The sequence below is a fragment of the Python bivittatus genome, unplaced genomic scaffold (assembly GCF_059951505.1).
Source record: "Python bivittatus isolate LINGU-HERP-01145 unplaced genomic scaffold, Pbiv_v1 ctg000020_np1212, whole genome shotgun sequence".
Taxonomy (NCBI): domain Eukaryota; kingdom Metazoa; phylum Chordata; class Lepidosauria; order Squamata; family Pythonidae; genus Python; species Python bivittatus.
This window is the reverse complement of record NW_028277030.1, coordinates 57,297,313-57,315,907: the sequence shown is the minus strand read 5'-3', so window position 1 is coordinate 57,315,907 and position 18,595 is coordinate 57,297,313. Positions and strand designations below refer to the sequence as shown.

Genomic DNA, 18,595 nt, shown 5'->3' with positions numbered 1-18,595 from the left:
CTATGAAAAAATTCTGAAAACTAAAATTGTATTTCTTTCCAGGAGTATCTTTCAATCATTACAGTCATGTTGTTATGTGATGAGAATCTGTTAAAAGACTGTTGACATCATTCATGGATATTTCCAGTTCTACTAGTAGCTGTCTTTTCTTGAACAAGGTGATTGTTCATTCTCAGGGAATCTTGGATATTTTTCAGAACTTACTTCAACCTGGATTTAGACTAGTTTTGATCTGAATTGAAATCAGTTTTGGACACCAAAACTTGGGTGATCCTGTTAAAAGAGGAGCAAACAACCTTTTCCCCAAAATAGTATCCAGCATCATTGGTTAAGGTATCCTTCTGGATAAGCACATTTTTCAGCAATTCTATAGCTGACACATTTCTAGAAGGTAGTGCTAGGGTATTCTGGTTAGATGCCATGATGGTTATAGAATGTCTTGTGGTTTTCAACTTGCACATGTAACTTCAGAGTTTATCCAGATCTTTAGGCATTTTATATGCTGCTTCTGTGAATATTTTGTAAACATTAATGCATATTATCTTGTATATTACTGTTTTTAATTTTTTATTACTAGCACTCTTGAAATGCTTTAATGGTCCTCTTCCTTCAAACTGCATCTTGTGTCAGGTTTTTCTTTTTGTATATCATTTTGAAAATGATAGCTAAAATATAATTAATATTTCTTTGTGTATTCAATTATTATTTATAATAGTTATAATAAGGAAGTGACAAATTTGATAAACAAATATAAATAAATAAATATTTCCAAAATCTTATAGCAAAAGTTCTAATATTCCAAATTTGTCTGGTCCCTTAATTCGTTTGTAACTTTCTTAAAGTCTTATTGCCATTTATTTCATATTCTTTAAATTCTTAAGCTTATAGTTTTTATTTTATTCTGGAATGAAGATAAACTCATCAGGTGGCTTTGCAAACTTGTTTTGAAGATCTCTAATAAGTGTCAAGATAGTTAAATAGGTAATTTCCAAAAGTGATTAGAAAATGAGGTTAGCATACCTAGTGTCCTTTAAAAGGCTATGCCTCAGTTGAGAGCATGATGACTTCCCTTCTCTCCCTGGTGCTCAGACCTGCAGGAAACCACTATCCTGCAGTCTCTTCATGAGAAGCAGCTGTCTAGAGCACAAGTTGGTGATTCCCCATCCTCTCCTTGTCCAGCGAGGTTGCGTGGGACTGGTCTGCTCACCAGTTCTCCAGTCGTGACCACGGCGTTTTCTCCGCTCATTTGGAGACATGCTAGCTCACTGTTCCTCACCCAAAAAGTCCTCAGTGGGATATATTCCTAAGTAGAAAAGCTTAGTTTTGTCACCATTGTATTTAGTATATACTAAAACAAGCAAACAAAAAAAAACCCCACCTTCCCTCTCTGTCTGTCTATCTATTCATTCTAATATAGACTTGGAAATGCTGCCAGGGGAATGTCGAGAGTTCTGTTAGGATATTCTCATGGGAAGAAGTTTGCTTATCTTCAAACAAAATTGTTATGGCTACAAGAATCACGCCACCTGTACTGGCCTTCTAGTTCGCACGTATACTGCTATTTACTGCCACCTATTGGTGTCTTCATGCTAGTTACCTAAGGGGAGGTGCATAGTTCCAATAAATTGTGGGTGATTGTATGCTTCAGCGCTAGTAGGGTTTTGGTCATCATGTAATCAGTTTTATAGGTTATGTAGTTGTAACTAATAACTAAGCAGTGCACCTCTTCTCTGAGAAGTTTTTGGCTAGAGACTTTGTTGAACTTGTATATTGGATAAGTTTTGTTTTAAGTCTTGGATGCCACATAAATGAGAAGAAGTGATTCTTCTATGTTTTGCATAAAACTTGTATTTTATGTAGTTTTATTTTTCTCAATAAACAACCAGATATGTTTTATAACTTCTGGCTGGATTTATTTGAAGAACAAGATAAAGACATTGCATTCTTTAAATCTCTCTAACGCTGATGTGTATTTTTGGTGTGGAATGTAGTCCTAGAACCACTCTGCCTAACAAGTTCAACACATCTGGATGGTAGGCACCAAATTTGGGAAGGCTATATCTAATTCCACTATCTCTTGTACATTGAATTTGCTAGGAGTTTTTTTTTGTTCTCTCCTACCTGTAAACCATCCCAGTTCTGCATTAAGGGTCAGGCTTTCTTTGAATTGCGTCTCATATCCTTTTACTTTTGAAAGGCATAATTAAAGCAAAGGCTGCCCATCACTAAAGATTGTGAACAAGCGTGACACCTTATTAGTTCTACCGTAGAGGCAGCACCTGGGTCTTGCCTGTTCACTCATTCCTATGTTCTTGGTATCTTCAAATTATTCTGAAGTTCACCCATTCTGTTCCTGGCAGAAAATGGATTTAACTTCAGGGATGAAAATATGTGCTTGTAGCTTTTTGTCACAACTTCATAAAACTGTAGTGTTTATATTGTATACAACCACTCTCACCATATGTTAGATATTTGAGTGTGCACATCCAGAGAAGTAACAGAGGTCAGGTTTCTCACCCTGAAATATGGAGTGTGATTCTGGACTTTGCCAACAATTTTCATGAGACAGTATCTAAACCACTCTGCAACATAGCATTCCATAACAGCTTCTTTTCTGCCTGTCTGCCTTGCAAGGAACCGAAGCTTAGTGTAAAGGAAACCTCTTTGTATCCTGGTGTCCCAATTTAACTCCTCGTCATGCAGAAAGTACAGAAAAGCCATTCTGAGATCATAGCTTAAAGCAGCAATGGCTGCTGCATTTAGGCTAGGGGTATGTGTGGAAGCTTTTCACAAAATGGGTCCCATGGGGGATTGTCTATTCATAAAATGGCTGCCAAAAGGGAAACTTTAGCCATCTAGATTCGCCCACTCTGGATTCCATCCCACCCGAGCTTACTTTTTCTATGCATGTGGGCACATTTCCAGACAAAGCATTGGGCTATAGTCACATACAACGTTTTATTTTTCTAAGAATGCCTGTAAGGACTGTTTGAACTCAAGGACATTCTTGTAAAGCTAAAGGCCTGATGCTTTTAGTTGCTCCCCATTATTTATTTATTTTTCATTAAAAGAATGTTTAAAAAATTAAGTCAGTTGAAGCAGAAAGCCTGGCAGGTGCTACAAGAGGTGTTTATGGGTATATTGATACCAATATTGCTGTCTCTAAAGTATATCAAACACCATCTGCCCACATTTTTAAAAAGTGGATGTCAAGGAGAAAGGATAGTATTAGTGGTTGACTTGGAATAATATAGCTGTATAAACAGCTGAATTTGTTTTAACCATTCTGTGAACATCCTTTCCAATTTTCTCTGAACAAATCTGATTGCTCTATCATTTTTTATGATATATTTTTAAATTCAATTAAAAGAGATCATCTTTTATGATATATTTTTAGCAATATCTGCTATTTCTAGGTGGGCAGTTTCTGTACCTTTGTGCTCATATGTGTATGTTTGATAATACAATACAAGCTGTTTTTTCCCCCCTCTTATTATCCTTCTAATCAATGCTTACTCTGTAGGATTTTTTTAAGGCAAGCTGACAGTCTCTTTGGTTTCCTTATCAGCATATTGAAACAGAACAATTTGGGCAAATTTCAGAGTTACCTGGGGAACAATTTCTGCTGTTTAACAATGTACTCTCTCTGCTTAATTCTATGAAAGATTGTCCTTCCCTCTCTCCAAGATTCCCCATTGTTCCATTTTGCTTAGCAGAAGCAGAACTGTGTAATGCTTGTACATTCTAGTACATAATCTAAGTTGTAGCACCTATGACTGCCTACTTAACTCAAATACCCTGAGCCTCTGTGATTAGCGTGGTAGCCATAAGAAAGGCACAACTTCATTAAGGAACAGTTGAGAAGTATGCCAGATCCAAAGCCCGTTCACCCTCTTCAGATCCAAATACTGCGGAAACTCCTATGCAATGCCCAGCTTCCCCATCTTGTCAGCTGAAACCAGTCCTGGAGATTTCCTTTTCCCAACAGACATCTGGTGTGTATGTTCATGTATGTATCTGTGTCTCTGTGCGTGTACACAAATACTCGTACATACACACACACACATGCATACATATCTAGTAACCACACTCCAAAAACGGACAGGAAAAAAACCCAAGAGTATATTAAATAATTTTCTGTAAAATAAGGCAACCTGTTTATAGAATAAGTTGCTCCCTGTCAGCCATGCTACATCATACAAACTGTTTTACATACAAAAATACATAAATACATATGTTCCTCGCATAAATGAGATCGGTCTTCTGATTAGCTACTTCTCATTCCTATTTCCAGTGAGGAAGCCCATTCTCTCATGGGCTGCCAAATGGCCCTCAAAAAATCTGGTACAGGAGACCAGTAGATATTTGTGTGCATCTAAGACACTTGTAACATAAATGAGATTTATTTGCCCATACGTTTTGAACCTCCCCCTTGGAGCCTGAAGGTATAGATGCATTTTTAAAACAAATATTCTAAACATCTTTCTTCCCTTCCTCTTTATATTCTCTGCCCATTCCTGGCTATTAAACTTTAACCCAGCCCTTTTTAAAAGAAAAAAAGCAAATGTTTAAAAAATCCATGAAGAGGGGAATGGAGTTTGTGGGAATAAATGATAAATTGATTGGTTGATTAAGTGCCATCAAGTCAGTGTTGATAATTTGATAGTTTGAGCCTCAATGAGAATTCTGGGTTGATTTGTTTGATCATCCATTTGTTTGTTTTATTGGCTGTCCATGGTATTCTCAGGAGTCTTCTCCAACACCAAAGTTCAAAAGCATCAATACTCTTTCCATCCTGCTTCTTCAAAGTCCAGCTTTCACTTCCTTAGAATGTCACAGGGACTTCCATGGCTTGCACAGTTCTGATCTTTGTAGGCATAGACCCATCATGGCATCTGAATATCTTTTCCAAAGGTCCTTTTTCAAGCCATCTTTTCCATGGCTGCTCTACCGAATGCTAATCTGCAGTGCATTCCTTGACTACTAATTCCTTTACTGTGGATGGTTGATCCTAAAAGGCAGAAGCTATCAACTGTAGTGGATTCACTCTGAAGAAGGAGCATCACACTGAGGAGAAGAACCAAGTTTGATTGCAATGATTGATCGTTGGGTGCCTGCTTTACAAGAAAGAGGGACCCCAAACTATGGGGAAGCAAAACATTTTTTGTAGAAGTTTAGGGCTGTAAGGTGGGAAATCCTAGGGATCTCATTTGCTGGCTAAGCAGGTCTTTGTCAGTGTACCTGGGGTTATTTCTGTTGTTAGGCAAAACAGGCCTTTGAGGAAGGCTACACAGCTGAGGAAGTCCATTGTTAAAGGAGATGGAATGTTGAGGTCATCCAGCTGATTAAAGATGAACGGTTAGGGGTTTTTTTTACCACTTACTTACTTACTTACTTACAGCCAAAAGGCCCTTTTTACCTTGTTATTATGTTGCAACTTCCTTATTAGGGCTGCCATTGGGTTGTATTGTGAGCTAGTAAGGAGGCTTCTATTCTTTGGTTTAGATGGGATTGCACAAGACTTTGTCTGGGAGCAGGGAGGATCAATTTGGGTCTGATAGGATTAGGTTAAGAGAGGAGCTGGGTTTGACCCTTGTCATGTCCAAAAGACAGGGTGGAGGTGGGGGAAGCGTGCAGTCTTCATTTTGTTAGATTTATCTTTTCCACTGCATCTACCACTTCAGTATCTTCATTATAAATTCTAAGGCTGGTTGTTCTATCTGTTGTCATTAGTTTGATCTTCTTTATATTTAATTTTGATTCCATTTTTTCACTATGCTTTTTGACTTTTATTAGTAGACCTTGCAGATCCTTTGTATTTTCAGTTGTTAGAGTAGTGTCATCAGCGTAGTGCAGGTTGATGTTTCTTTCTCTAGTTTTAAAACCAGGCTGATCTTCCAATCCAGCTTCCCTTAATATATATTCAGCATATAGGTTGAATAAATAAGGGAAGGGTATACAGCTTTGTCTCACTCCTTTGCCAGCTGGAGCCAGTCTGCTTCACCATTTTCTGTCCATATTATGGCTTCCTGCCCTGCATATAGGTTTCTCATGAGCACAATGAGATGTTCTGGGATCCCCATTTTTCTAAGCACATTCCACAGCTTGACGTGATCAACACGATCAAAGACCTTTCTGTAATCAGTGAAGCACATACTGACTTCTTTTTGGCATTCTTTGATTTTCTTAATTATCCAGTGTGCATCAGAAATAATGTCTCATGCTCCTCAGCCTCTTCTAAAGCCAGCTTGACAATCTGGCATCTTTTTTTCCATGTAGGGCTCTAATCTGTGTTGGATGATTTTAAGCATTATTTTGCTAGTGTGTGAAATTATGGTTATTGTACGATAATTTGCACACTCTCTTAAGTCTCTTTTTTATATATATTGGAATGTAGATGGACCTCTTCCAATCTGTTCACCACTGTGTTATTCTCCAGATTTGCTGGCATAGCTTAGTTAGCTTTTACTGATTCTTCTGTGGCTTGCCATATTTTCTGTGGATATTCCATCAGTTCCTGTAGGCTTCTGACTTGGTAACAACTGGAGTGCTGATTTAACTTCATCTTCTAGTACTAAGTACTAGGTTCTTGTAAGTAGGGAATATCACATCTCTACTATACAGTATTTCAATATACTTCTTCCTTCTTTGATCTCATTTGAATCAGTCACTACCCATCCATTGGCATCCTTTGGCATACCAGTTCAAGGTTGGAACCTCCTCTGAGTTCAGATATATGATAAATAGGGGGAGGAATATGAAGACCTCCTTAATCTTCCCAAGTACAAACTATTTTAAAGATATTTAAATCTGTAGAACATACTACGATAACTTTAAAACTAAAACACATGATTTTAACATGGCTGTGATTGGGCTAGTTTTTAAAACAATTTTCAGTGTATGAATGCTTTTTAAATAGCTCTGCCATTATAGCGAAATCCATTATCTCCGTATTACTGTTGCTGTAAATGAGTAGCCTGCAACATTACAATGTAGTTCACTTCAAATATTGCAAGTTATCAACATAAGGACATTCTACTTCATCAGTCCAGTGGTATATCTAGGCTAGGATTTTGTTTCCGTTGAGGCCAGCCAGCCAAAATCCAATATAAGAAGAGCCCCACTAGGTCAGATGATTGACCCATCTTGTCCGGTATTCTAAGTTACATAGAGATTAATGTTTTCAGGAATGTCACAAATACGGACAGGAGAATGATGACATCCTACAAATCATGTTACTGAACCATTGGGATAAAGAGACATGCTGTGATATAGCTATATTCTTCATGAATTTGTCCAATCTTCTGTAAAGTCAGTCTAAGATTGTGATAATCATGGCATCTTGTGCTAGTGATTTCCCTAGTTTAGCAATGTGCTATGTGAAGAAATACTTTCAGCTGTTCTGAATATCCCATCATTCAGTTACATTGAATTACATTGGATCTGACACTGGGAGAGAATAAAAAATGGTGATATCTCAGGTCATTGTTGAGAGAATGATTTATTTCAATTACCAAAGTATAATAAGATTCTAAAGAACCAAATAAAATGTACTGATATTAGACAATCCACCCATACCCGCATGACTACATATTGTCTTGATGTAAGTTGGAATTGTATTGTGGGCTGCATTGGAAGAGTTTGTAAATGTGCACAAATGTGAAAATAATGATAGTTTGAGTGTAGAAGGATGAAGGAGATAATAAACAAGCACAGACTCATTTCTCCTTCACCACATCATTGTTTGGATAATTATCTGAGTGCAGCCATAAATCTCCAGTTTAAACATTGGCTTACTTGTCCACGCAATTTGAAGCAATTAAGGGATTTGCTGTCATGCATGTCTTGATGAATTTTTTAAAATGCTGATTGACAGTTTTAAGCTAATTATTGCTTTGGCGTATTTGCATGCATTAGCACTAATTTACATGTTCCATATTTATTAAGCTGCAGTGGGATATTAGAAGGTGGTGAATGGTAGAGTTTTGCTGGGCTCAGCATCTCTCTTCCATGCTTGTTTAGGCTTGCATATGTATGGCTGAATGTAACATTTGCCATGTAAGTGAACGATGCAGTGTAATTTTATAGATACCTGAGGAAATGTAAATATATTCTACAATATGAGAGCTAGTGTTAATTAGAATATTCAGAGATTTCAAGAGTGAGGATACAGAGAAAAAAAAAGATTGTCTATGTCAGTGTTTTTTAAACCTTTTGCTCTCAGGACCCCTTCCCACTTTTAATACTTATGGAGGACCCCAAAAGAACTTTTGTTTGTATTGGTTATATTTATCAATATTTACCATATTAAAAATTAAAATTGATGTATTTGTGGAATATTTATTGAATCATGTAAAAATACCAATATTAAACCCATTAGATATTAACATAAATAAAATATTTTTCATGAAAAAACCCTATATTTTTTAACAAATAAAAAATCATGAGAAGAGTGACATTGTTTTAAATTTTTGCAAATATCTTCAAGATCTGGCAAATAATTTTGATTTTGCAGACCCCTGAGAGGGTCTTGGGGGACCCCCAAGGGTTCTCGGACCACACTAAGAAACACTGGTCTACATTAATGAGACTGTGTTGAAATCAATAGAGCTATATTGATATTGTATATCCAAGGAAACAGGTGACATCATTGCAAATTGGATATCCATTTTGTAGTGATGCACTTTAATTTAATTGTTTGTTAGATTTATATACCTCCTTTCCTCATCTTTGTCAATGGTTGATGTTATTATGGACCAAAGAAAAAATGGGTAGGAAGAGCCATGGCTTGGCTGTCAGAGGTTGATGATTTGCCCTCACAGTACTGAGAGTGATGACAAACTTAGCATCAAAGCCAGATGTACATGTTAGTAGAAATAGCTGTATTGAAAATGAACTCTTTTCAAGTTTTACTGTATAGATTGCTGTATGAATCTTAATACTTGAACCTCTTGAAAGCTATTTGACAAATGTTAAGAACTTCACTGTATCATTACAAGACCTAAAGTATTATATGTCAGCCAATTAAGTAACTGCTATGAGTGTGGAGATTAAGAAATTGAGCAAAGACAAGCATTCTGTTAACAGAAATATATTTAGGGCAGATTTTTGTTGTACTTAGATGCTAAAAGAATTAAAGTTTACTCTTAGTCCAGTTACTTAGTCACTTAGTCACTAGTTTAGCTAGTGAGCAGTGTTTCTGGACTAGAAATGCAGGATAGAAATCAAATAATAATATGTTGATGATACACAAGTTAGCAGCTGAAATAGGCAAGTAACAAGGTTGACACAATGTCTTGGAATATATAAACCATTAATCTTGTGGTATGGATTGTGAATCTTCTCCAACTTTTCATTCTCAGTCAACGGCATATTTATCTGATAATTCAAGAGCTTGAAGTCCCAAGAAATCTGGAGGTTACTAGATAGGGGCAACTGGATGCAACTCCATCTTTTCCATTCATTTTGGAAGGCAATAAAGTGTCATTCCTTGGCAAAGTATTGATCAGCTAATATGTAAGGCATTTTGCTGAAATGAGTTCAGTTAAGGGCATGACAGGAGTCAGCCTCTTAACCTGGAGTCTGGGAAAGTTACATATGAGTTGCTGTGCCCAGGACATAAATCATTACTTATATAGCCTTTGGCTTGCAATTGCAGAAATGAGATTCTTCAAAAGTGCCTTTCTTAACATGAAGTTTGCATAGGAAGTAGTAGTGGAGGCTCTCAACACCAACTGTGGTTTAGTGTGCATCAGACTGCTTTGGTTTATGCAAGATTCCCCTTCAAAGATCTTTCCTAGCCCAGTTCTATTATTGGTTTCTCAAAGCAATAGTTAAGAGCAGGAATTGAGAAAGTGTTAGTATCCCCATGCAAGTGTAAATCCCTGTACAATGAAGAACTTAACTTTATTCCCATTTGATTGTACATTTCAGTACAATTGACAAAATGTATTATGGAGTCCTTGGGGTTCTCTGAGCATGGTCGTTTTCTTGCAGATGTTTTGTTACCTGCTAGGTAACAAAACTTATCAGCATCTTCAGTGCTGATAACTTCAATGTTATCATTGAATAACAATACTATCAATATTAAAGCTACACTGATAACTTGTGTTATCAGTGTAGCTTTTTAAAACTACTTCTCATTTCTGTTTATTTTTATTCTTAATATCTCCCCTCAAACATACTTTCAAATAGATGTGGGAGGGGGAAGACAGAGAAATAACTTTAGGTTATTCTTATATGAATAGGATTCTACTTTGTTGTGAAAGAACTCAACAAAAAAATCAATAAGAGTTCCTGTTGTGTAATATGAGACTTGGACAATTGTCAACTCCCACACATGCATGAATCATTATAAACATAATAGCATCAGTTCATCAGTCTGTAGTAAATTAGTAAAAAGATGATTACTCTCTTTCATGCATATATTTCACATATTTGTTTCTTTTAAAACATCATGTGACAGTCATTCTTTTTCTCCATATGAAAGTATCTAAAATAGAAAGTAACTTGGAGCTTTAATTTGATTTTTTTTTTTTTAAGCAGAGAGTGCCACTCTATGGCCATCCATATATTATTGACCAATAGCTTCCAAGTTCGCTCACTGCTAGCCATGCTTGGTTGAAGTTTTCAGGATGCTGTACAATTGAAATTTAATTGGACATATGGAACTGGCAACAAATGATTGTAGTGTTCCCACAGAAGTGTTCCTCTTAGGCTGCCAGCCATGCCATCTTTCTGGAAACTCACTCCATTCAATTCCGAACTCTGATTTTTCCATCTCTCAATCCCCAGCCCAAAATGGTTACTAAATATGCTCAGAGAGGTTTGGATGTTCAAGTAGACATCATGTATCATCCTGGGCTGGCCGGTAAATTATTGGGTTCAGGTTTGGAAATTGTAGGTGAAATTACATTCGTACATCAAGCTGCACCATAGTGATTTAGTCATGGTGTATTGTACAATCCAGAGTCAGTCTTGCAGAAGAGCAAAATAATTATGACTTCTTACAGAGGAGCAAAATAACTATGGCTTTGTTGATAATGTCCTCATTTAAAAAAAAAAAAAGCATGCTTTGCACCCTTGTAAACTGGCTAGAGACTCAACAGGTCAAAACCATCTTGGAATAAGTAAAAAGTCACAAGCAACGTGTCTCTGTTCATATATCACATTAAGCTAATAACAAGCTGTGTTTTCAACAGGCTTATTGTCTTAAACCATAGTCTCTTCAATGAGTCTGTTTATACATCAAATCAAGCAAAACCAAACAAATCACATTATGGCTTACTGTGATGCATTAACCTAGCTTCACGTGAAGCAGCCAAAATTAATTTCTCTCCCCCAGCTTTCCTATCTGAAGTTTCTTTCTGCAGCTTGTGTAGATTTGGGAACTGAGAAGGCAAATATTAGTGAGGAGCATTCAGTCATCTAATTCTCTACACAGAATGATACAGCCCAGATTTATCACAGACTTGGCCACAGTGGTTCAAAATCCTTAGTGAGTGTTGGAAATTTATCAAGGCAATATGTTATTATATTCTCTTATACTTACTCTCTGAATGTTCTGCAGTAGTACTTCTTGAATTTTGAGGATTAAAAATAAATCTTAGTGGGCAAAATGGAATTTGAGGTTGAAGTTGAAATGTGTATATTTTCAGATAACTGTAAATACAAAAGACAGCTGAGGGCATTCTTTCCTTGGGGAAATTCATGTGGCACCACCTCTGCTGTCGTGTTAATACCAAGAAAATTTATCTATATTTTTCTCATGGTTTCTCATTTTCTATTACTGTCCTGCTATTTTTTCTGATTCATTTAACAGAGATTTTAATTGATTTATTATGTTTTTCCATCAATATGGTGTTTTTACTATTAGTACTGAAGGCAGCTGGGCACATTTTAGATTTTTATTTTTTTTTAATCAGCTCTCTGATGTCTCTCTCAAAAAGGAGCCTGTTGTTCTCTTGTGGTTTCCAAGATTAATTTTACCTTTATTTTAGCTACTTGATTTAGCTACTTTATATTATTCTGTGTTATATGAAGTTAGTTTTGTAGGCAGATGTGAGGAATTTTAAATCGAAATGCAGAGCTTACCCCTTTAAAAAAACAACTAGCTTAAGAGCTGTTTATTTCCCATTTTATTAGGAAATCTCTTAGTGTCATTGATAAAATTATGTTTTTACATCTTGCATATACTTGCACAGATATATTCTTACATCTTGTATAGAAAAGAATATGTATATGTCTTGACAACAGTTTCTTACTGTTAAAATGCTGATTGATAATATTTTTGTTAGCATTTTCTTCTAAAGCACATGAACTTTTCAGTTCAATTGGTAGTTAATTATAGAAGAAGGAAAGTCTGAAAGAAAACCCATCCTTAGAAACATTAATATCTCTTACAAAACTGGCAGTTTTTAATTCAGAAAGAAATGTATCTTTTATCTTAACTCGAGCTATATCTCTTTTTCATCTTTACTGTCCAAATGAGCAAAATCTGCACAGTAGTGATAAAACATTTAAAATCTTGCTGGTATAATTTTGATTATTAAATGTTAAGTTGTGGCTTAGGTTGAGCTCCTAAGCCTATTTATAAGAAACAGATAATTGCACTTGGTAACAAAGATAATATTATGGTTCACCACATGAATTTTTATTATGGTATATTTTGCTGCAGGACTATGAGGGATAATTGCATTGTGTACCATTGGTTTTTAACTAGTGGAGAAAAGTGAAACATAGGTGTGGTTCAAGAACAATGAAATAGGCATATCCATTATGGATCAGGGGGTTTCTTAAGCAACATAAGTTAGAAGATGAGAAGGTTTTCTGGCACAGTATAATTACCCTCCAGAAATGCAAGCTAACTTGTGCTTGTGAAGTTTCTGTTCACAGTAATTATTACTCATCTTACTAGCAGTATGGACAACATGGGAATGATGTCAACAGATAGCCAAAATATTAGCTAATCTGCTAATTAGCTGCCCAACTTTATAGTTTAAGGAACTGAAGAAGTTTTAAGTGGGACTAAAGAAATAAAATTTGTCAAGGATGTTTGAAGCCTCAGAAGGACCCCAGAACAGTTCTTTAAGCTGTGATTTGATATTCATTTCTGGGAGTAAGAATTATTGGTCATAGTAAGGCTTACCTTATGTAAATCTGTATACAGGTACTCTTTAAACTTGTTGTAACCTTAAAAAACCAAATTGAAAAGAGAAACTGCCTTATCCAAAGTGACATGTCGTTTGAAGCAATGAGATCTGCTTTTTCTCATGACCATAATGGAAATAAAACTTTCTGAAATACTATGATATTATTAGTATGTTAAACTACTCTGCTAAAAATTATGGTCATATGGAATTCTGATTTTATAATCAATAAGATCTTCATAATTCAATTCTGCCTTTTCCCAGGAGTCACTTGTGGTGATGGCACTTGTTCCATATGGGGTCTAAAGAACATTGCTATAAATTTACCAACCTTGCATATTTCTCTTAAATTTCTTTATTATCTTAATATAGGTATTTTGCAGTGGGTGAAACTGATTGACAACTTTGATGCAGAATATGAGTATGTCACCAACGAGGGAACAATATTCACCTTCAAGACAAACCGACATGCTCCAAACTATCGATTAATTAACATTGATTTTACTGAACCTGAGGAATCCAAATGGAAAGTGCTGATTCCTGAACATGGAAAAGATGTTCTAGGTAAGATTATTGAAATTATATATTTCAACAACAATAACAACAATAATAATAGAATATAATCTGCAATGAGAGATGAGAGCACCGTTATGATAACTGTAGAGAACTTTACATTATTTGTCGTAAAGCAAAAGTCTCTGAACTTCAGAAAATTTTGAGAGGCAAATAATATAGTTGTACACTCACAATTTTTATGAAGCTGTGATTGCCGTATGAATCACAAGTGAGTAATACACAATGATAGTATCCCTCCCCACCTTTTTTTAAGAATACTGTAGTTGAGGCACATATTTGAGGGATGTGACGGTTCTAGCATATATCCTTGCAACATAATCGTTCAGGAAGATCTATTTGAATAAGAATATTCTAAAGATGGTACATGTTGATCATTTTTAACTCAGAAGTTAACTCTTCTGAATTCAGTGGGACTTTGTCCATTCAGATTTTTTTTAATATTATATGTTAAACATGTAGACATGTACTAGCACTATTAACAATATAACTTCAAAATTAATAATCATTATAATAATAAACATTTGATCATGTTTGAGAAATCTTCATACCTAACAAGGAAATTGTCTTGATACTAAAAAGCCAACCTGCTCTTGTGTCACGTTACTTTAACCCATTTAGTCAGTTCCAAGATTTGGTTTGGGAAGATATAATTATAGCTGAAAGCAGGTAATAATGTATTGCTGTAAAATCTTTGCAGTCAAGTGAATTTTTGATTCTGCCTGATATAACAATGACATAGTAATGAAATGCTTTATACAAAATCAAGATATGTGACAGAAAGGTTAAATGATCACTTAGCATAAGTGACTCATTGCTCTGGTAACAAGAATGGGCTTACACACAAATTCCTGATAATATAATAATTCACAATTTCTATTCTTTATTCAAACATAAAACTTAAGAGGCAATTTGCCCATAAAGGATATCTATCTTGTACTAAATCCCCTATGTTACATCCTAAGTTGCTCCAAAAGTTTCCAAAACAGAATCAGGTAGGAAGGAAAGTGTCTTCTCCCCTCCCTCACCTTGAGCCAAAAGATACAGGTATTAAATATGGAACCTTCTTCCTGAAAGCAAAGTGCTCTGCCACTGAGAGATGTTGTCTTTTGCCATGGTCATGTGGCTACTTTTCCATTACAGGAATTGTTTTATGTGTGATTGGGTTCTTGGTGTTTTCTGGGCTTGGTTGTTTTCCTGCAGATATTTTGTTACCAGGCTAGATAACAAAATGTACACAAGTGCACTAATGATGTTCAGAAAACACCAAGAACCCAACAGTTCAACCCTGAGTTACATATATTCTCTACTATTGGCATCTGTGGATGTCCTGGATTCCATGAGATAGTCCCTGTGCCTGGGTATGCAGGGGTGATTTGGAAGTGTCTTCCAAATGACTTCTGTGAACCAACCCTGTATGAAAATTTGGTTTACTGTTAAGTGCACCTACCTTCTTTGTACACTATCATTTGGCTGTTAGACAAGTACCATGTCAGGAATCAAGGGTGATCCTAATTCTTTTAAGTAGCTACTATTTCGCAACCACTGATGCGGTTATCATTTGTATCTCAGTACATTTATCTGTCAGCACCATCCATATTAAGCTGTTACAAATGACATGCTCCTTTTGGCTTAAAATCATTCCAGTTCCCCTTTTTAATATTTATTTTCTCTTTTCGGTGTTTCTGTACCACCACAATTACATGCATCTAGGTAGTTCACTATCAAATCATAAAACAATTTTAAAAAATCATAATAGCACTCATAAAGCTTAAGCAAACATTAAACTAGCTCACAGCTGATTGAATAGGAAGCAGAGCATAGATGTTAGTCACCAAAGAACTGCCAGAAATTCCATGTTTTAACCACTTTGTGAACAAAATTGGGGCTAGCCAGATCTTGGGTGAAGGGAGCACATTCCAGTGGCTCAGAACAATAGGGAAACATTTTGTTCTGGGCCTTCCCCCCTTTTCACCTCCTAAAGTGAGGGAACACAGAACTACTCCTCTCAAGTAGAAATTATCAGTACCAGAGTATTATAAATGCTATAATACAGTGTATTATTGTACTAGATGTATTCATAGCAGCTAGATAAGAAAACTTAGCAGGTCTTTTTCACATAGGCTTAGAGTAAATGGGAAAAATACATGTAACTATTTTTTTCTACCCCAAAGTATTAAAGAAGAGTTGAGTATAAAGAAAGGCTTCGTGTTGAGTTATGTTTATAACTCAGTTCTGTGAGTTACAATAACAGTAAACCAAAGATCTATAGGGCAGAAATCCCAAGACAAGAACAGTTAGCAAGGGTCAAATATCATTCCTTTTAAAAATTACTTGTAAGTTGTTGGTTTTACTTAAAAAAAAAAGTCAGGGTATAACAGTCGTATTTGTCCCTTTGATAGCTATAAGCTGTCTCTATTGCTTGGGAGGCATACAGTATTAAGTGCCTCACAAGCAGAAAGACAGTATTTAATCACAGAAATAAAAGAAATACAGTGGTACCTCGGGTTATGAACGCCTCTACTAACGAACATTTCGGGTTACGACCAGCTTCGGCAGGAAAAATTTACCTCGGGTTACAAACTCGCCTCGACTTACGAACCGGATCCGCGGCCATTTTCCCTGCTGCCACGTGGTCGCAGCTTCCTGTGGGCGAGGTCATGGTAGCAAGGAGACATTCGGTGAGGCTTGTGGTGTGTTTTGTGGTGTTTTGCGAAGGTTTTTGGTGTGCGTGTTAGCCTGGCTCCAAAGAAAATGCAGAGCAGGCTTGGCAGGAGTAAGGCTCTGAAGAGAAAATTGCCTCGGGTTGCGACCAAATTCGGGCGGAGGGTGGAACGGATTAACCGGATTTACATTGAACCCTATGGGGAAATTTGCCTCGGGTTGCGACCAAATTCGGAGGGCGGAACGGATTAACCGGATTTACATTGAACCTTATGGGAAACTTTACCTCGACTTGAGACCAACTTGAGTTGCAACCAGAGTCACGGAACGGATTAAGTTCGTATCCCGAGGTACCACTGTAACTACTGTTACCTAAATTCCCTGTTTAACAGACATTTTGGGCCCTTTAAAGCGTGCCCTTTTTTTTTTTTCTTCATTCCCTCAATAGAGTTAACTGGATTAAAGCCCAGGTGTGTAAAAGTATGTAAGATAAGAATCAGGCTGTGGAAATTTGCAATACTTAAAGCGGAGGGTATTTTTTTTGTTGGTAAAAGCAGAAGGGTGGCAAACAGAACAGAAAATAGAACAACATAGTGAAACAATTAAATCACAAAGGACCATTCCATTAGATATGTATGAAAAATTGGCATAAGACGTTTCTTCTCTCACTTGAGTTCTCAACCACCAATTCCAGTTGTCACAAGAGTATCCTCCCTCCCATGCCGTCTCTGATTTTATCAAAGAAGAGGGCCTCCCTCCTCAGCAGTTCCTCAAACTGTCATTCTGAGATCACCTTGTTATATGGGGAAAGAAGGGTACATTTAGCAGCCTGCCCACGTTGCAAGAAGTGCAAAAATGCAGGAGAAACTACATTTCCTTCCTTTATTTTCCTCCAGCTATTTTGTTTAATTCTGTCCATTGAAACAACTAGGAAGAATTCATCTATGTTAGCATTAGAATTCATGTAGGCATTGGGAAGCAGATTGGAGACCCAGAAGGCTTTGGATCCTGTGGGCCTTTTGTTAAGAACGATGTAGAGGACCTATTTTCCATACATTGGCTTAAAAGCAAATACATATTCATACATGTGCTTGCTAACACAAAGCTGAAATATATTTATGAATCTGAGAATCTTTTAGGATCCTACTAACACAGAAAAGTTAAGGTCTTTCTGTGGAGCATATTAAAGTCATAGATTTTTCTAAAAAATATTACGTTCTCTTAAAATCACATTTTGAAAATACTGTAGCTGTTTTTCCTTCATATTGATAGAATGGGTGGCTTGTGTTAGATCCAACTTCCTAGTCTTGTGTTACCTACATGATGTGAAGAATGTTCTACAACTTCATGACCTGGCAACTGGTGCCCATCTCAAGACACTTCCATTAGATGTTGGCAGCATTGTTGGATATAGTGGCCAAAAGAAGGACACTGAAATATTTTATCAGTTCACTTCCTTCTTATCACCAGGTAAGTGTGGCTTCTTTTGCATATTGCTTGTTTTCTTTGCACAGGTATGAATGAATATAAAATAATAACACACCTATAAACTCATGCAATTAGTGTTTTTATATTTTGCGACATTACATTGGCTTGGAAAGAATTAAAAAAAAAAACCTTTATGCATATATAAAAGTAGTATGTCATGGAGAAGCACTTCCCCTGATCTGCTACACAAAATATGCTATAGAAATAAATGAATTAGTATTTCCCCAGTGATTTCTTCATGAGGACCTAGTCTAAATTTGCATAGGCTGTTGACAATTGCCATGTTCTTAGCTACGTAATAAGCAGAAAGAGATTATTTTATGGACTTAACTTTTCTAACATAGCTTTTTTGTCATTACCAAAACTATGTCTTGGCTATTCAAAGCCCAGTAGTTTCCAATAACTACAACTACAGCTAGATTAGTGAGTTTACTTTATTCCTTTACACTGTAATTTACAGATTAGTTATTATGTTGAGGGAGTTGTGATGAATCTCAAAGCATGAAAATTACATCCTTGCCTGTTTTTGTCTAGCAGTTGGACAATAAATTTGTTTCCTGTTGATAGCCTTAAGCTCTACATCCCTCCTTTTTCTCCATAAATGATAGAAAAGAAAGTCAGAAAACTGTGTTTAGATGAATATAGTTGGACTGGCAATATTTGAAATGTAGAATTTTCCTCCTTCCCCATTGCTAATTGCTGCACTTGTTCATTTCAACACT

The 18,595-nt window shown here is 36.2% G+C and overlaps 1 protein-coding gene across 3 annotated transcripts in view; it reads left to right on the top strand.

Moving 5' to 3' along the window:
* Positions 1–18,595, top strand: part of PREP (prolyl endopeptidase) — a 108,757-nt gene that overhangs the window by 27,090 nt on the left and 63,072 nt on the right. For all 3 annotated transcript variants that reach the window (XM_088138879.1, XM_007425561.4, XM_088138887.1), the window contains exons 8-9: positions 13,521–13,712; positions 17,658–17,855. In XM_088138879.1, the coding sequence (XP_087995005.1) occupies positions 13,521–13,712; positions 17,658–17,855 (390 nt within the window). The remainder of the gene's footprint in view (positions 1–13,520; positions 13,713–17,657; positions 17,856–18,595) is intronic.